At 37.0% G+C, this 15,963-nt stretch overlaps 1 protein-coding gene across 2 annotated transcripts in view; it reads right to left on the bottom strand.

The window, feature by feature from the left end:
* The window catches only part of Stard13 (StAR related lipid transfer domain containing 13), a 528,094-nt gene that overhangs the window by 285,605 nt on the left and 226,526 nt on the right, over nucleotides 1-15,963 (bottom strand). For both annotated transcript variants that reach the window (XM_074043562.1, XM_074043563.1), the window contains exon 3: nucleotides 4,844-4,877. In XM_074043562.1, the coding sequence (XP_073899663.1) occupies nucleotides 4,844-4,877 (34 nt within the window). The remainder of the gene's footprint in view (nucleotides 1-4,843; nucleotides 4,878-15,963) is intronic.

The following is a 15,963-nucleotide window of genomic DNA, read 5'->3' as shown; positions in this document are numbered from 1 at the left end:
ATATTCTTTGGTGGTATATTTGCTTAGTGAGCAGTTCATGAGTTTAGAAATCCAATAGAAGCAAACACAAATTCCAGCACACACACTTATTGAGCAATTTGACCTTCTTGACTCTCACTGCTTTATGTGTAATATACTAAAGACAATACCTCCTACATTACAGGGCTGTTCTGAGGATTGAATGAATTAATATACATGAAATGTGTTTCATAATGCTTGCTTGGCACACAGTAGGTACTCAATAAATGCTTGGCTTCTATCTTCCTGTACTATTCTAGACTTACCCTCCTCAAGCCAGGAGGCTTTCAGCAGCAGCCCAAGAGACCACCAAGCCACTGGATAAACACCATGAACTTCCTGTTTCATATACTTTTCTGTAGGGCACACAATTATATTCATACAAAATAATTATGCAGGGGTTCATTTAGTCTGCAGATGTTTTTTAGTTCCTGCTATGAAATAGCAGTCTGCTGAGTGCAAGGGATAAAATAATAAGCAAGACATGGTCTTTCTGGTCTAATGGAAAAGAAGGAAGGAGGGGTGAGAAGGAAGGAGGAGGAGAAGGAAGTAAGGAAGGAGAGGGAAGGAATGGAGAGAGAGAGAGAAAAAAAGAACACAAGAAATTCTCACAAGTGTTCTGAAGGAGCCAGAGATTGCAGTAATAGAAAACAACTGGGGAAGTGGCCACATCTTCAGCTAGAATGGGAAGAGAAGGCTGGTTTGTTGTTTGTATTTTTAAAACTGGTGGCATCTTGGCTTTATGGGAAGGAGAAAGCTATGCTGAAAGTTAGGGACAAGCATTTGAGGCAGAAGTAACAGCAAGGCAAGTCATCTGAAATTTTAAGGTCAAACATAAATTTCATACTTGCTGACTGGCAACTTCCTTAACTGCCCTGCTCCTCAGGGCTCTTCTGTAGACATTTGAGGAATTTCCTCAAAAGATCATGAATTCCAGCTTTGAGAGGTAGGAATGGTGGATAGAAAACACTCTCCTTTTTCCTGTCTGTATTTAAATTGGCAACTTAAGAGGCGAGTAACTAAGAACTTAGAACAACTTTCAATAGAATAAACTGGCACAATTCAAATATGGTGGGAAGACTGTCATTTAACTAGTTTTATAAAGTTAAGTTTTATGTGACACATGAATGTCAAGATAGAGATTCACACTAATTAAAATCAGATAAAATAAGACTCCTCTTGCTTTTGTTTTGCCTCATGTGGGTATATTGTCACAGTATGCTAATTTTCTTTTTATGTAGCTAAAAGGAAATCACAATTTAAGAATGTTACTAAATTATTGTAAATTTCATTAAATAGTCACAACTTTACTGAAAGACTTTGGTTTCACTGAAGAAATTTGAAGAGAGGACTTAAGTTAGATAATTTTTTCTTGAAGAAAGAATAATTTCATTTTATTAGTCTTGTATTGCTAATGCCCTGCACAGTGATGTAAACAGAGTAGCTGTTCAATAAACACTTAATGAGTTAAGTGTTATAATTCAAGTTATAATTTCAAAATGGAATGAATAAAGGGTAGCAAGAATCTCTTGGGATCAGGCCTTTGTCACGACAATTAACTTCTGGTGAAAGACTAGGTATAATCCATGGTGAATTTTTTGTTTATAATAATTGAATCATTCATTTCTACTTCTTGTCTACCAAAAACCACTGCATGATAGGCAGAAACAGGTAATTTATGCCATTGTTGCTAAGAAGATCTTTCTTCCATCATGAATCTGAGATCTTTTGGTTCCATTGGATAGTTTCAACTCCTTAGAAAACTATACTTAAAAGTGTAGTTTAGTGATGTTCTCTTGTAATCTATTAGTGAAAGGAAAAAATGATTGATCTTATAGCCTATGCTTTTTTGCTTTAACTCTCTTTTACATTAGGTTCCACATTTACCTCTAATCAGTGAATGAGACCAGAGGAAAGCATGGATCAGGCAGTTTTAAACATGAGAAAGAATCATCAGGAATCACTTTACAAGAATAAGCAGTGGACTTGAGTCAAAGCCACATTCTTTTCCCATGTCACAGTTCATCTTACATCTGTATATTTTGAGTGCTTCCTCAGTCTGCCAACCATATTGCATTTCTAGTAAAACCTGCAGAGAAGATCTCGTATAATCCCAGCAAGAAGAAATGAAGGGAAACCAAGTTAAAAATGAAGGGAGCTAACTTTACATTTTAGAAATAATAGGAAGGAATGACCATCAAAATTTTAAATTAGTAATTTTTTAATTTGAAAGACAAGGTTAAAAAAGAGAACTGTAACTGAAAAATGCAAAGTCAGAGACCTCTTATATTTGGAGATTTGAATTAGGCTTCAAAAATTCTTTTCTGATTTATGCATGCAGAAAAATTGCTCTCCGACATCCTTCAACAATATTTCCTACTCCCAGAGCACTTTCCATAAATATTTATGTGAAAATTGATTTGACTTTTCTAGTTTTTGCTGGCTTGCTTGCCTATTCAATTTTTTTCCCCTGCCAAAATGAAAAACTAAATAGCAGAGTGGTTAAGTAGCTAAAAAAAATTCAGTCTCTGGTGGTCTGAGTTCCCAGGCATGCTACCTGATCACTCAAAGATGAATTTCACATATAAACTAGGACTATCACACCATGTCAGAGCCACCATGGCTAAATTTCCTCATGGAGATTTAATTGGTTAGTAAATACTTGTCATTTTTGACCAGGTGAGAACTGCTGCTGTTTCTTACTTTCTCTATTGTAGCTTTTATATGATGAAAAATATTCTTTAGTTATAGTAAGTTTTATTCTTATGACATGAAGAAAATAGATCTATCCCATTTTAGTTATCAGTTCTCTGGGGGAAACACTTGTGTCTGGTCATTTGTGCAAAGTCCACATTTAGTCATTTCTGGAGTGAAGCACATTCTTTGCTTAAGCAAATGCAATATCAACTCCTTGAATTTAGGTTGGAATCTCAACAAGGGAGACAAAGCACAGAGTGTTCTACTTATGGTGCAATGTACTATTTAGACACATTTGTACAATTTAAAAGAAGAGCTTTGCTTATTTCCCTCTTAACTGTCAGGTGGTAGAAGGTTAAATATGGCTTAAAGTCCCAAATACAAATGAGGCTATGGACAAGATTATGTGCATATGATGCTACAAGTCTTTCATGAATGGCAGGAACAAATTCTGTTTGGCTATTTTAGTGAGGTAGGCCCAGCACACTGACTAAAGACATTTCATGACAAAGTTCCAGCTACTTGTTTTGCCTGGTGGTCCAATGTAAAGGTCTCCTTGCAGATTTTCTCAGGAGCTGGAAAAATGGCAGATGACTACAGTAGTCTCCCCTTATCTGTGGGAATATGGATATTCAAACCCTAATGGATGCCTATAACCATGGATAGTACTGAATCATATAGATATATGATATATTACATATATATTATGTTTCTCCAATTCATATATAACCATGAGAAAGCTTAATTTATCAGACACAGTAAGATATTAATAGCAATAAGTAATAAAATGGAATAATTATAACAATATACTATAATAAAAATGTTAACATTACTATTCTTGCACTTTTGTCTATTATTAAGCAAAATAAGGGTTATTTGAACACAAGCACTGTGATATCATGACAATCAGATAATTGAAAAAGTTACTGAGTGACTAGTGGGAGGGTGGTGTACATATTATAAATACAGAGGACAAAGGAATAATCATGTCTTGGGCAGGATATAGTGGGGAAAATAAGATCTCATCAGACTACAAAGAACTGTTTATGATTTAAAACATTATTTGTTTAGTTCTAGAATTTTTCATTTAATATTTTCAGACTAAGATTGACTTCAGATAACTGAAACTAGAATGCAAAAGGATGGACTACTTTATGTCCCAAGGATCCAATGCTGATTTTAACAGAAACTGAAGCTGAGAATATCTTGAGTTTTTGAATACAGTGCTAAAACTGGTTCTCAATGAATGATAGAAAAATGAATATATAAAATAGAAATAATGATGATTACTAATGCAGATAAAAGTAGCATTAGACAATTATTTTTAGAGGCTTTATTTGACAGAATTATTTAAAGTCAGTCTTTAAGTGATAAAAATGAAGAGAAGTTTTAACTTTCATATTGAACCAGTTCAAAAGCCCCTACTTTTCAAGGTTCAAAGAATATACATAGTGTAATCATACTCAGGGTTTTGAAGTAGTTCTTTTCTATGCAAAAGTATATAAATGACCTTATGAAGCAAAGGTTGATGAGGAGATTTCAGAATGTTCTATCCACAATGACTGTTCAAACTAGTAGTAAATAGTAGCTATTAAAGACTAGTAAAAAGTGGTGATTTGGGGAGTTGTTAGCTGTTACTTTACAAAGTCATTAAAATAAGAAATACAGTAAATTAAGATAGATGCTAAATATTTGGAATCACACAGAACATTTCCAAATGCAAAATCCATGCAAATGACAATTGCTACCCCCATGCATGTCTCATTCTCAAGAGGACTTCTCTCTGAACAGATGTCTTAATACAGGTATAATCTTTTCTTTAATTCCTGCCTAATCTATAACATACATTTCAAGATGAAGACTAGATATGCAAAGAAATTTCTCTGTATGGACCAACTTTACTAAATGAGAATGAACACACAACACAATGGACTAGAGAAAAATGAAGTGAACTGATCCAGTGTTCAAGATGTGGGAAATATTCGGATTTAACAACATACTGCAACCATCAGCTTTCTATTAATGATTCAGCAATACCAACAGCATGCTTAAATGTATAAGGATGAGCAAGGCTTTTCAACAGCTCTTATAAATAAACAGTAAAACACAGTTGATTGTGGAGACTTACCTGCTCTTTCTTTGCTTCCTTTCTCAGAGAGCACCTGTAAGAAAAAAAAGATCATGACTCTCTTAACATCTCAAAATCATACTGCTTTTGTCAAGAATATCATCATCAAGTTTGAAACAAAAAAATCAGATTGTAAAATCAGAATCAAATGGCCTCCAGGAATGAAAAAAAATTACCAAATGAAGCATAAAGATTGAATGATTTTAGGGACTACACAACAGATTTGGAATCATAAAAGTAATTATAATATTCATAGGAAGATGCATTAAGCTTACTTTTCTCTAACTTAAGTAAGGATTTGCATGATGCTATGTGTCAATTTAGTTACTGGGTAGAAGACTGAATTCCAGCTTCTCTCCACTATTCTATTGCCTGCTTATCACCAAGAATCTCCTCAGTGCTAAATCCAACTCCTCTCCCCACACTTGACTCCTCAGTAATGTTACAATGGCCAACACAGCTTTCTGTTCCTCCCTTCTGAAACTTCATCCTTCTGTACTTCTGGGCTGTCACTCTGTCTCTGCTGCCTTTTCTCCACCTCTACCTGTTCCTTATCAGTCTTCTGCCTTTTTTCATCAGTGATTGGTCCTGGGTCTTCTCTTCTCAATTTGTACCTTCTTCCAGTGTGATCTCATCTACTTTCCATTTATATCTCAATAACCTTTAAATTTATGTCTTCAGTCCAAAATTTTTGCTTAGGCTCTAGGTCAAGAGAGCAAGCTATCGATTGGATGTCTGTATTTAGACATGCTCCTGTGAACACACCAAACCCTTGTGTCTGAGACTCTGCATTCTCTCTTTTCTCCTCCCACATACTCATGTCCACTTACTTGGCCACACATACCTAGTTCCAAACTAATCCTCTTTCTGTGTTCTTGTCTTAATGAATAGCAATTACTATCTATCTGGTTGCCCAAATCAGAAGCCCAGAGCTTCTCCTTGACCTTTTCCTAACCTAACCAGCTCCTGTTGTTGCCCACTCCCGAATAATGCTTTAGTCTATCCACTCCTTTTCATTCCTATGTCTATCTGCTGAGCAAAATTCAGGTCTTGCCTAGGTACTTGCCATAGTTTTCTTACTTCGTAGTCTGATGCTAGTCTTATTTCTCTTCAATCTGTTCATAGCTACCATGATCTTTCAAAAAAAAAAAACAATGTGATCATATCAATCCTTTTCTTAAAATCCTTCAGCATCCCCTATATCCCTAAGAATAAGTGCAATGTAGTGTTTAGGATCCTATGTTCAGCAATCCAAAAGACAGTAACGAGCTGCTTGACCTTCAGGAAGTCACCAAATTTTTCTAGCCTCATTTCCTCATCAATAAAATAGGATTGGTTTGAGCAGTAGGTATAATTCATGTGATGTCCTGTGTAGCATAGAGAGGCATACAATAAATGCTTGCTGATCATGCTTAAGAAAATTCTGAGAAACAAGGGTCACACTTTACTTTTTCCAAGTATTAGGTAAATAATATTTTACAGGAGGTAGTAATGAAAGAGGTAAAATGCTGACTTACTTAAGGCTTTGTTCTTGATACCACACTTCCTCCCCATCCCATTTTTTTGTTTCTCCATCTCTTCCTCCCCCTTCACCTTTCCCCCTCCTTCCTTTTCTCCTTCTCCTTCTCCTCCCTCATTTTCCCTATTCTGTGCCTTTGTTCATAATTGGTCTGGGTAAAAGCATACACACAGTGGAGTTGGTGACTGACAATGAGAGGAGTCACCTTTTCCATGGATAGTCACACATTAAAGGAGAACCATCTGACAAGAAACAACATCATGGTGAAACATTTAGACACTGTGGCACACAAGAAGAAAAAGATGTCTCAAATAATATCAAGTTAGTGACTACTTACTGCTCTAAAGAGAACTCTACTTAACAATAATACTATATCATATTTAAATGGTTCTGACTATGCTAGGAAGAAAATTCATTTAATGATTAGGTTTGGAAGCAAATTCATTTAATGACTATTTGACTTAGAGTAACAAATAGAATAAAATTAGAAAGTAAAAATAGCTGTGTTACCTGAACATAAAAAAATTAAGACTCATTTTTCTAAATGCAACAATATTTTAATAATCATCTAAACATAAAAACAATCTAGTAGAATTCTTCACATCCAGCTTTTGGCAGTGCTTGACTGTGAGGATGGCATGGCTGCAAACAAAAAGGGGAAGGGCAATAGAGGTTGAGAAAGGAGGTTGAGTGCGGCCTGCCCACATTACCCACACCCGCACTATGTTGGAAATGGAGCCTTGAGAATTTGCATATCTGCATCTTTCTCTCAGTTGTGAAGTTATTTGCATTGGCAATTCCCTATCACTAGGAACCTCTGTCTGCAACACAAACACAAATCGATTGAGGATTCCAAGATGGCGGCTAGAGGGAGGAAGCAGAAAGCTAGCCTTCTATAGTGAAATCTTGGAGAGATGCTGGAGACACACTTTGTAGGCATAATCACTGAGAAGAGGCATAACTTTGACCCCTCCACACCTCCAGCCGGTGCAGAGAATCTCCACTTCACATTAAATGGAGAAACAAGGAGGGCCCCCGGGGCCGCCAGTGGCCAGCGCCCATACGGCTTGGGAAGACGCGGACCAGGTGAGCTTCACGGTACTGCGGTAGCCCCACAGACAAGCCTGGTCCAGAGCAGCATAGCCCCCTGGACAGACTGACCTCCACCCGGGAAAAAAGAGAAACTGAATAATAAGCAATAAGAACAATAAAGACACGCAGGAAAGAGGGTGGGGTGCCCTGAGCGCTGAAGATTGGGGGAAGGGAATCCTTCCCGGGACTGTAAATAAACAAGCCAGGCGGGCTGGAGAGGCTCTGGCGGGAGCGGGGGCGGGCCCAGCAACCAGGAGCTGGAAAGCTGGTGAGAGTGGACGAGGGAGGAAAACTCCACAGGAGAGGAGGGAAGACCCATTTCCCACGTGAACTGTAAACAAACATGGCGGCCGGCAGGAGCAGCAGCACTGCCCAGTAAGCAGGAGCGGGAAAGCGGTGGTGGGAGGAAAACTCCACAGGAGAGGGGGGAAGACCCACCTCCCACATGAACAGTAAATAAACACGCAGGCCTGACAATGCGGGTGCAGTGTCACCTTTCCCAGTGCTTGGAAAGGGGAAAGCCTGTAGCAGAGGCTCCCGCACAGGAGAACTCTGAATAAACAAAGCCTGCAGGGCCAGGTGAGGGCTAAGCTCACCCCAGAGATCTGCATAAACAATGCCTCCAGCAACAGCAGGCTGACAGCAGCGGGCAGGCAAGCCACAGCTGCAGATACCATTCTCAGAACTGTCTCCAGACTCTTTTTTTCCTTTTTCTCCCTACCTTTGATGAGAGAACAACCAAATTACACCTGCAAGAAGAAAAACTTACTGAAACTGTATTGCATTTGTACTTGGGACACTTGGTGAGGTTTTTTTCTTTTTTTGTGTGTGTGTGTAGTTTTGTTCTACTTTATGTGTCCCCTTTGATGAGACAACTACAGAACAACATCTGAGGCACCATCTCCAGGATTGCAGACTGAGACGGACACCAAAATTATTAAGACTGAAACTTCATTGCATTTGAACTTGGAGGTTTTTTGGTTTTTTTCTTTAATTTTCTATATTCCATTTTATTTTAATTTTTATATGTAGATATTACTTTCATTTACTTATTTTTTATTTTTATTCTTATCTTTGTTTTTTTTATTTTTGATTTTCATTCCTCTCTCTGTCTCTCTAATGTCTGTTCAGCTTACTGTCAATTAGTACACTAACACTTCCTGTTTATACCTTTGAAACTTTCTTGTCTGAAACCTTGTTCTGCTTTCTCCCTCTTGTCTGTGTATTTGTTTTCCCCTTTTCTTTAACTTCTTGCTTTCCATCTCAGCTGACACTTCCATTCTAAATATTACCATTGTTATTATTACAAGCTGGAAAATACTTAATTGCACACAGTACAGGGACAGTAACAACACCAAAGACAATGATGGGAAGACAGAAAAAACAGGGAAACCAGTTTCCCCACAGCAAAAAATTAGTATAGGAACCAGAGGGGAATGAATAAAACAGAAACTCAGATCCAGACTCCAACAAAATGAAGATAAACTATGCCAAAGGACCCAATGAAGCCCACAAGAATAACTTAAAAGAAGACATACTACAGGTACTCAATGAGAATTTTATAGAGATGATACTGGATAGGGTCAACCAAAATGTACAGGAGACACTCAAGAAATTCCAAGACAACAAAAATAGAGAATTTGAAAAAAGCAAAAGAAGAAATAAGGAAACCATAGAAGCACTGTATAAAAACCAAAGTAAACAGAGAACATGATGAATAAACGGATAAATGAACTCAGGACAAAAATAGACAACATTAAAGAGGAAACTACCCAGAATATGGAAAACCTCAGAAAAAAGAACGAAACAGAACTGCAAAACAAAATGGAAGGCCAATCCAGCAGAATAGAACAAACAGAAGACAGAATCTCAGAACTTGAAGATGAAATGATAATTAAAGGAAAAACAGAAGAACTATTAATTAAACAACTCAAGACCTGTGAAAAGAAAATGCAAGAACTCACCAACTCCATCAAAAAGACCAAACTTGAGAATCATGGGCATCGAAGAAGGAGAAGAGGTGCAAGCGAAGGGAATGCTTAATCTATTCAACAAAATAATAATGGAAAATTTCCCAAATCTAGAGAAAGATATTCCCATACAGATGCAAGAGGCCTCCAGGACACCAAACAGACCAGATCAAAATAGAACTACCCCACGACATATCATCATTAAAACAACAAGTTCAGAAACTAATGAAAGAATATTGAAGGCTGTAAGAGAGAAAAAATAAGTAACATACAAAGGTAAACCCATCAAAATCACAGCAGACTTCTCAACAGAAACATTAAAAGCAAGAAGAGCGTGGGGTGAGATCTTCTGGGCACTGAATGAAAATAACTTCAACCCCAGGATACTCTACCCAGCAAAACTATCATTCAAAATAGATGGAGCAATAAAAGTATTCCATGATAAGCAGAAACTAAAACAATATGTGACCACAAAGCCACCACTACAAAAGATTATTCAAGGGATTCTGCACACAGAAAGTGAAACCCAACTTAACCATGAAAAGACAGGCAGCACCAAACCACAGGAAAAGAAAAAGCAAGAAAGTAGAGAGTAACCTCAATTTAGGTACACACAATCAAACCTTCAAATAACTAAGACAACTAAATGACAGGAATCACCACATACCTATCAGTACTAACACTTAATGTTAATGAACTTAATTCACCCACCAAAAGGCACAGCTTGACAATATGGATTAAAAAGGAAGATCCAACAATTTGTTGCTTATAGGAGACCCATCTCACTGACTGAAATAAGCATAGGCTTAGGATGAAAGGCTGGAAGAAGATTTACCAAGCCAATGGCCCCCGAAAATAGGCAGGAGTAGCAATACTTATATCTGCCAAAGTAGACTTCAAACCTACATTGATCAAACAAGATAAAGAAGGACATTCCATACTAATAAAAGGGGAAATAGACCAAAAGGAAATAATAATCATCAATCTGTATGCACCCAAGGTCAATGCACCCAATTTCATCAAACATACCCTGAAAGACCTAAAAGCATGTATAAACGCCAACACAGTGGTTGTGGGAGACTTTAACACCCCATTATCATCAATACATAGGTCATCCAAACAAAAAATCAATAAAGAAATCCAAATCTAAAATATTCAATAGATCAAATGGACCTAGTAGATGTCTACAGAACATTTCATCCAACCACTACACAATATACATTCTTCTCAGCAGCCCATGGAACATTTTCCAAAATAGATCATATCCTAGGGCACAAAGCAAGTCTCAGCAAATGTAAGAAAATAGAAATTATACCGTGTATACTATCTGATCACTATGCAGTAAAAGTAGAACTCAACAACAAAAGTAAAGACAAAAAACATGCAAACAGCTGGAAACTGAATAACTCATTATTTAATGAAGAATGGATCATTGATGCAATTAAACAGGAAATTAAAAAGTTCCTAGAAGTCAATGAAAATGAAAACACAACCTACCAGAACCTATGGGACACAGCAAAGGCAGTCCTGAGAGGAAAGTTTATAGCCATGAGTGCATATATTAAAAAGACTGAAAGATGCCAAATCAATGACCTAATGATATATCTCAAACTCCTAGAAAAACAAGAACAAGCAAATCCCAAAACAAATAGGAGAAGAGAAATAATAAAAATAAGAGCTGAAATCAATGAAATAGAAACCAAAAAAAACCATACAAAGAATTAATGAAACAAAAAGTTGGTTCTTTGAAAAAATAAACAAGATCGATAGACCCCTGGCAAACCTGAGTAAAATAAGGAGAGAAAAAACCCAAATTAGTTGAATCAGGAACGCAAAAGGGGAGATAACAGCAAACACCATGGAAGTCCAGGAAATCAGAGACTACTTTGAGAACCTATATTCAAATAAATTTGAAAATCTTAAAGAAATGGACAGATTTCTAGATACATATGATCATCCAAAACTGAACCAAGAGGAAATTAATCACCTGAATAAACCTATAACACAAAATGAAATTGAAGAAGCAATCCAGTCTCCCCAAAAAGAAAAGTCCAGGACCTGATGGATTCTCTGCTGAATTCTATCAGACCTTTAAAGAAGAACTGATACCAACCCTCCTTAAACTGTTCCACAAAATAGAAAGGGAAGGAAAACTGCTGAACACGTTTTATGAAGCCAGTATTACACTTATCCCAAAACCAGGCAAAGACACCTCCAAAAAGGAGAACTATAGGCCAATCTCCTTAATGAACATTGATGCAAAAATCCTCAATAAAATAATGGCAAACCGAATTCAGCAACACATCAAAAAGATTATTCACCACGACCAAGAAGGCTTCATCCCAGGGATGCAGGGGAGGTTCAACATACGAAAATCAATAAACGTAATAAACCACATTAACAGAAGCAAAGACAAAAACCATTTGATCATCTCAACAGATGCAGAAAAAGCCTTTGATAAGATCCAACATCATTTCATGATAAAAGCTCTAAGGAAACTAGGAATAGAAGGAAAGTACCTCAACATTATAAAAGCTATATATGACAAACCTACAGCCAGCATTATACTTAACGGAGAAAAACTGAAACCATTCCCTCTAAAATCAGGAACCAGACAAGGATGCCCACTATCTCCACTCCTATTCAACATAGTACTGGAATTCCTAGCCAGAGCAATTAGGCAAGAAGAAGGAATAAAAGGAATACAAATAGGTAAAGAAACTGTCAAAATATCCCTATTTGCAGACGATACGATCCTATACCTTAAAGACCCAAAAAACTCTACTCAGAAGCTTCTAGACATCATCAATAGCTATAGCAAGGTAGCAGGATATAAAATCAACATAGAAAAATCATTAGCATTTCTATACACTAACAATGAGCAAACTGAAAAAGAATTTATGAAAACAATTCCATTTACAATAGCCTCAAAAAAAATCAAATACCTAGGTGTAAACCTAACAAAAGATGTGAAAGACCTCTACAAGGAAAACTATACACTTCTGAAGAAAGAGATTGAGGAAGACTATAGAAAGTGGAGAGATCTCCCATGCTCATGGATTGGTAGAATCAACATAGTAAAAATGTCGATATTCCCAAAAGTAATCTACATGTTTAATGCAATTCCCATCAAAATTCCAATGACATTCATTAAAGAGATTGAAAAATCTACTGTTAAATTTATATGGAAACACAAGAGGCCACGAATAGCCAAGGCAATACTCAGTCAAAAGAACAATGCAGGAGGTATCACAATACCTGACTTCAAACTATATTACAAAGCAACAACAATAAAAACAGCATGGTACTGGCACAAAAACAGACATGACGACCAGTGGAACAGAATAGAGGACCCAGATATGAAGCCACACAACTATAACCAACTTGTCTTTGACAAAGGAGCTAAAAATATACGATGGAGAAATAGCAGCCTCTTCAACAAAAATTGCTGGGAAAACTGATTAGCAGTCTGCAAAAAAGTGAAACTAGATCCATGTATATCACCCTATATCAAGATTAACTCAAAATGGCTCAAGGATCTTAATATCAGACCACAAACTCTAAAGTTGATATAGGAAAGAGTAGGAAATAACTCTGGAGTTAGTAAGTATAGGTAAGAACTTTCTCAACGAAACCCCAGCAGCACAGCAACTAAGAGTTAGCATAGATAAATGGGACCTCATAAAGCTAAAAAGCTTCTGTTCATCAAAAGAAATGGTCTCTAAACTGAAGAGAACACCCACAGAGTGGGAGAAAATATTTGCCAACTAGAAAAGGACTGATAACCAGAATATACAGGGAACTTAAAAAACTAAATTCTCCCAAAACTAATGAACCAATAAAGAAATGGGCAAGTGAACTAAACAGAACTTTCTCAAAAGAAGAAATTCAAATGGCCAGAAAACACATGAAAAAATGTTCACCGTCTCTAGCAATAAAGGAAATATAAATTAAAACCACGCTAAGATTCCACTTCACCCCTGTTAGAATAGCCATCATTAGCAACACCACCACCAACAGGTGTTGGTGAGGATGTGGGGAAAAAGGAACCCTCTTACACTGTTGGTGGGAATGTAAACTAGTACAACCACTCTGGAAAAAAATTTGGAGGCTACTTAAAAAGCTAGACATTGATCTACCATTTGATCCAGCAATACCACTCTTGGGGATATACCCAAAAGACTGTGACACAAGTTACTCCAGTGGCACCTGCACACCCATGTTTATTGTGACTATTCACAATAGCCAAGTTATGGAAACAGCCAAGATGCCCCACCAATGACGAATGGATTAAGAAAATGTGGTATCTATACACAATGGAATTTTATGCAGCCGTGAAGAAGAACGAAATGTTATCATTCGCTGGTAAATGGATGGAATTGGAGAACATCATTCTGAGTGAGGTTAGCCTGGCCCAAAAGACCAAAAACCATATGTTCTCCTTCATACGTGGACATTAGATCAAGGGCAAACACAACAATGAGATTGGACTATGAGCACATGATAAAGCGAGAGCACACAAGGGAGGTATGAGGATAGGTAAGACACCTAAAAAATTAGTTAGCATTTGTTGCCCTCAACGTAGAGAAACTAAAGCAGATACCTTAAAAGCAACTGAGGCCAATAGGAGAAGGGGACCAGGAACTAGAGAAAAGGTTAGATCAAAAAGAATTAACTTAGAAAGTAACACATACGCACAGGAAATCAATGTGAGGTCAATGCCCTGTATAGCTATCCTTATCTCAACCAGCAAAAACCCTTGTTCCTTCCTATTATTGCTTATACTCTCTCTACAACAAAATTAGAAATAAGGGCAAAATAGTTTCTGCTGGGTATTGAGGGGGTGGGGTGAGAGGGAGGGGACGAAGTGGGTGGTAAGGGAGGGGGTGGGGGCAGGGGGGGAGAAATGACCCAAGCCTTGTATGCACATATGAATAATAAAAGAAAAAAAAAGTTCTAACTTATAAGCTAAAACCAATTACTACAGAGAAATTTCAGCCTGAGGTTTTGAAAAGGAAGCAAAACATAATAAGTAGGTTTCTTCACTGATACCTTGAGATGGAGTGTTGATAGAGCTACTCACATATTAATAATAATAAAGTACCCTTGACATAAAATGGAAAGTTAGATTATTTGATTCCTAAATAAATCAATGCAACTCAGGTGCCATAGAGATTCTCAGACAAAAATACAGTATTTGACAAATATATGGGCAAATAATTTTTGTCTTAAATGTAGAATATTTTATTAAAAGGCACAGTTTGGGCTGTGGCAGTGGTATAGCTACTACCTATAAGGGTACGGTCCTGAGTTTAACCCCCAGTAGTGTCTCCCCCCAAAAGAAGTAATCTTTCATTTTAAGGATATTTTTATTGTTGTCCCAATATAAGTGTATTAAGACAGTAAATATTAAAGCCAAATTTGCCCTCCAAAAAAGGCACAGAGTTTGAATTTGATAAATATATAAGGAAATAGGAACTTTTGGGGGGGGTGTTGGGGATTGAACTCAGTGCCTCATACATCTAGGCATGTGCTCTACCACTTGAGCCACATCTCCAGCACTTTTTTGCATTAGTTATCTTTCAGATAGGGTCTTGCCTTTTTGTCTGGAACTGGCCTCACACTGTGATCCTCCTACCTATGCTGCCTCTATAACTGGGATCACAGGCATGTGCTCTATCTTGAGATAGTCTTGCTCACTTTTTGCCCAGGTTGGCCTCAAATCCTAATCCTCCTGATTTCTGTCTCCCAGGTAGCTGGGATTTACAAGAGTGCCATATTTTACCCAGCCTGAAACAGGAACATTTTAAATGTGAAGTGCCATAATGACAAAAATCTTGAAAGTAAATGTCTGAAATTAAAGCAAGAAAAGTTAGTGTCCTTGGATAGGGGTATTGCTCAATTGTAGAGTGCTTGCCTAGCATTCACATGGCCCTGAGTTTAATCCCAAGCACTACCAAAAAGTAAGTATCTTTGAAAAATGTGAAAAATTTGGAAACTATTACTGAGATATTGGAAATATTGAAAAATGAGCCCCCGGTGGATGTATCAATTTAAGTAGTACATGGAAAGTGACAAGCTAGGTGTAGGGACCCTCATTTCCCAAGAAAAATTGATAGGGCAGAGAATAAATATGTAATATGGATTTCTATATGTTAATTTAAGACTTTAATAAATTTGATATGAACATATACTTCTCTATGGGTGTATAACAATATTTTAACATAATTTTCATTTAAAATCACTAGGTTTCAGTGGTTGGGGACAAAGAAATGGGGAGTTATTGCCTAATGGGTACTAGTTTCAGTTTTGTAAGAGGTAAAGAGTTCTGTAGATGGATGATGGTGGTAGTGGTGGTTGCACAATGATCTGAATGTTCTTAATACCACTGAATGCCATGTAAGTAAATTCAAAAACAATAAAATAAAATATCACTGAATGCCCACCTAAAATAACTAAAGTGGTAAACTTTGTTATGTGTATTTTATCATATTTTTATAAGACACTTACAAAAAGAAATCACTAGATGCACACACTAT

This window comes from Castor canadensis, chromosome 10 (assembly GCF_047511655.1).
Source record: "Castor canadensis chromosome 10, mCasCan1.hap1v2, whole genome shotgun sequence".
In the NCBI taxonomy this organism is placed as follows: domain Eukaryota; kingdom Metazoa; phylum Chordata; class Mammalia; order Rodentia; family Castoridae; genus Castor; species Castor canadensis.
This window is presented reverse-complemented; position numbering and strand designations above follow the sequence as displayed.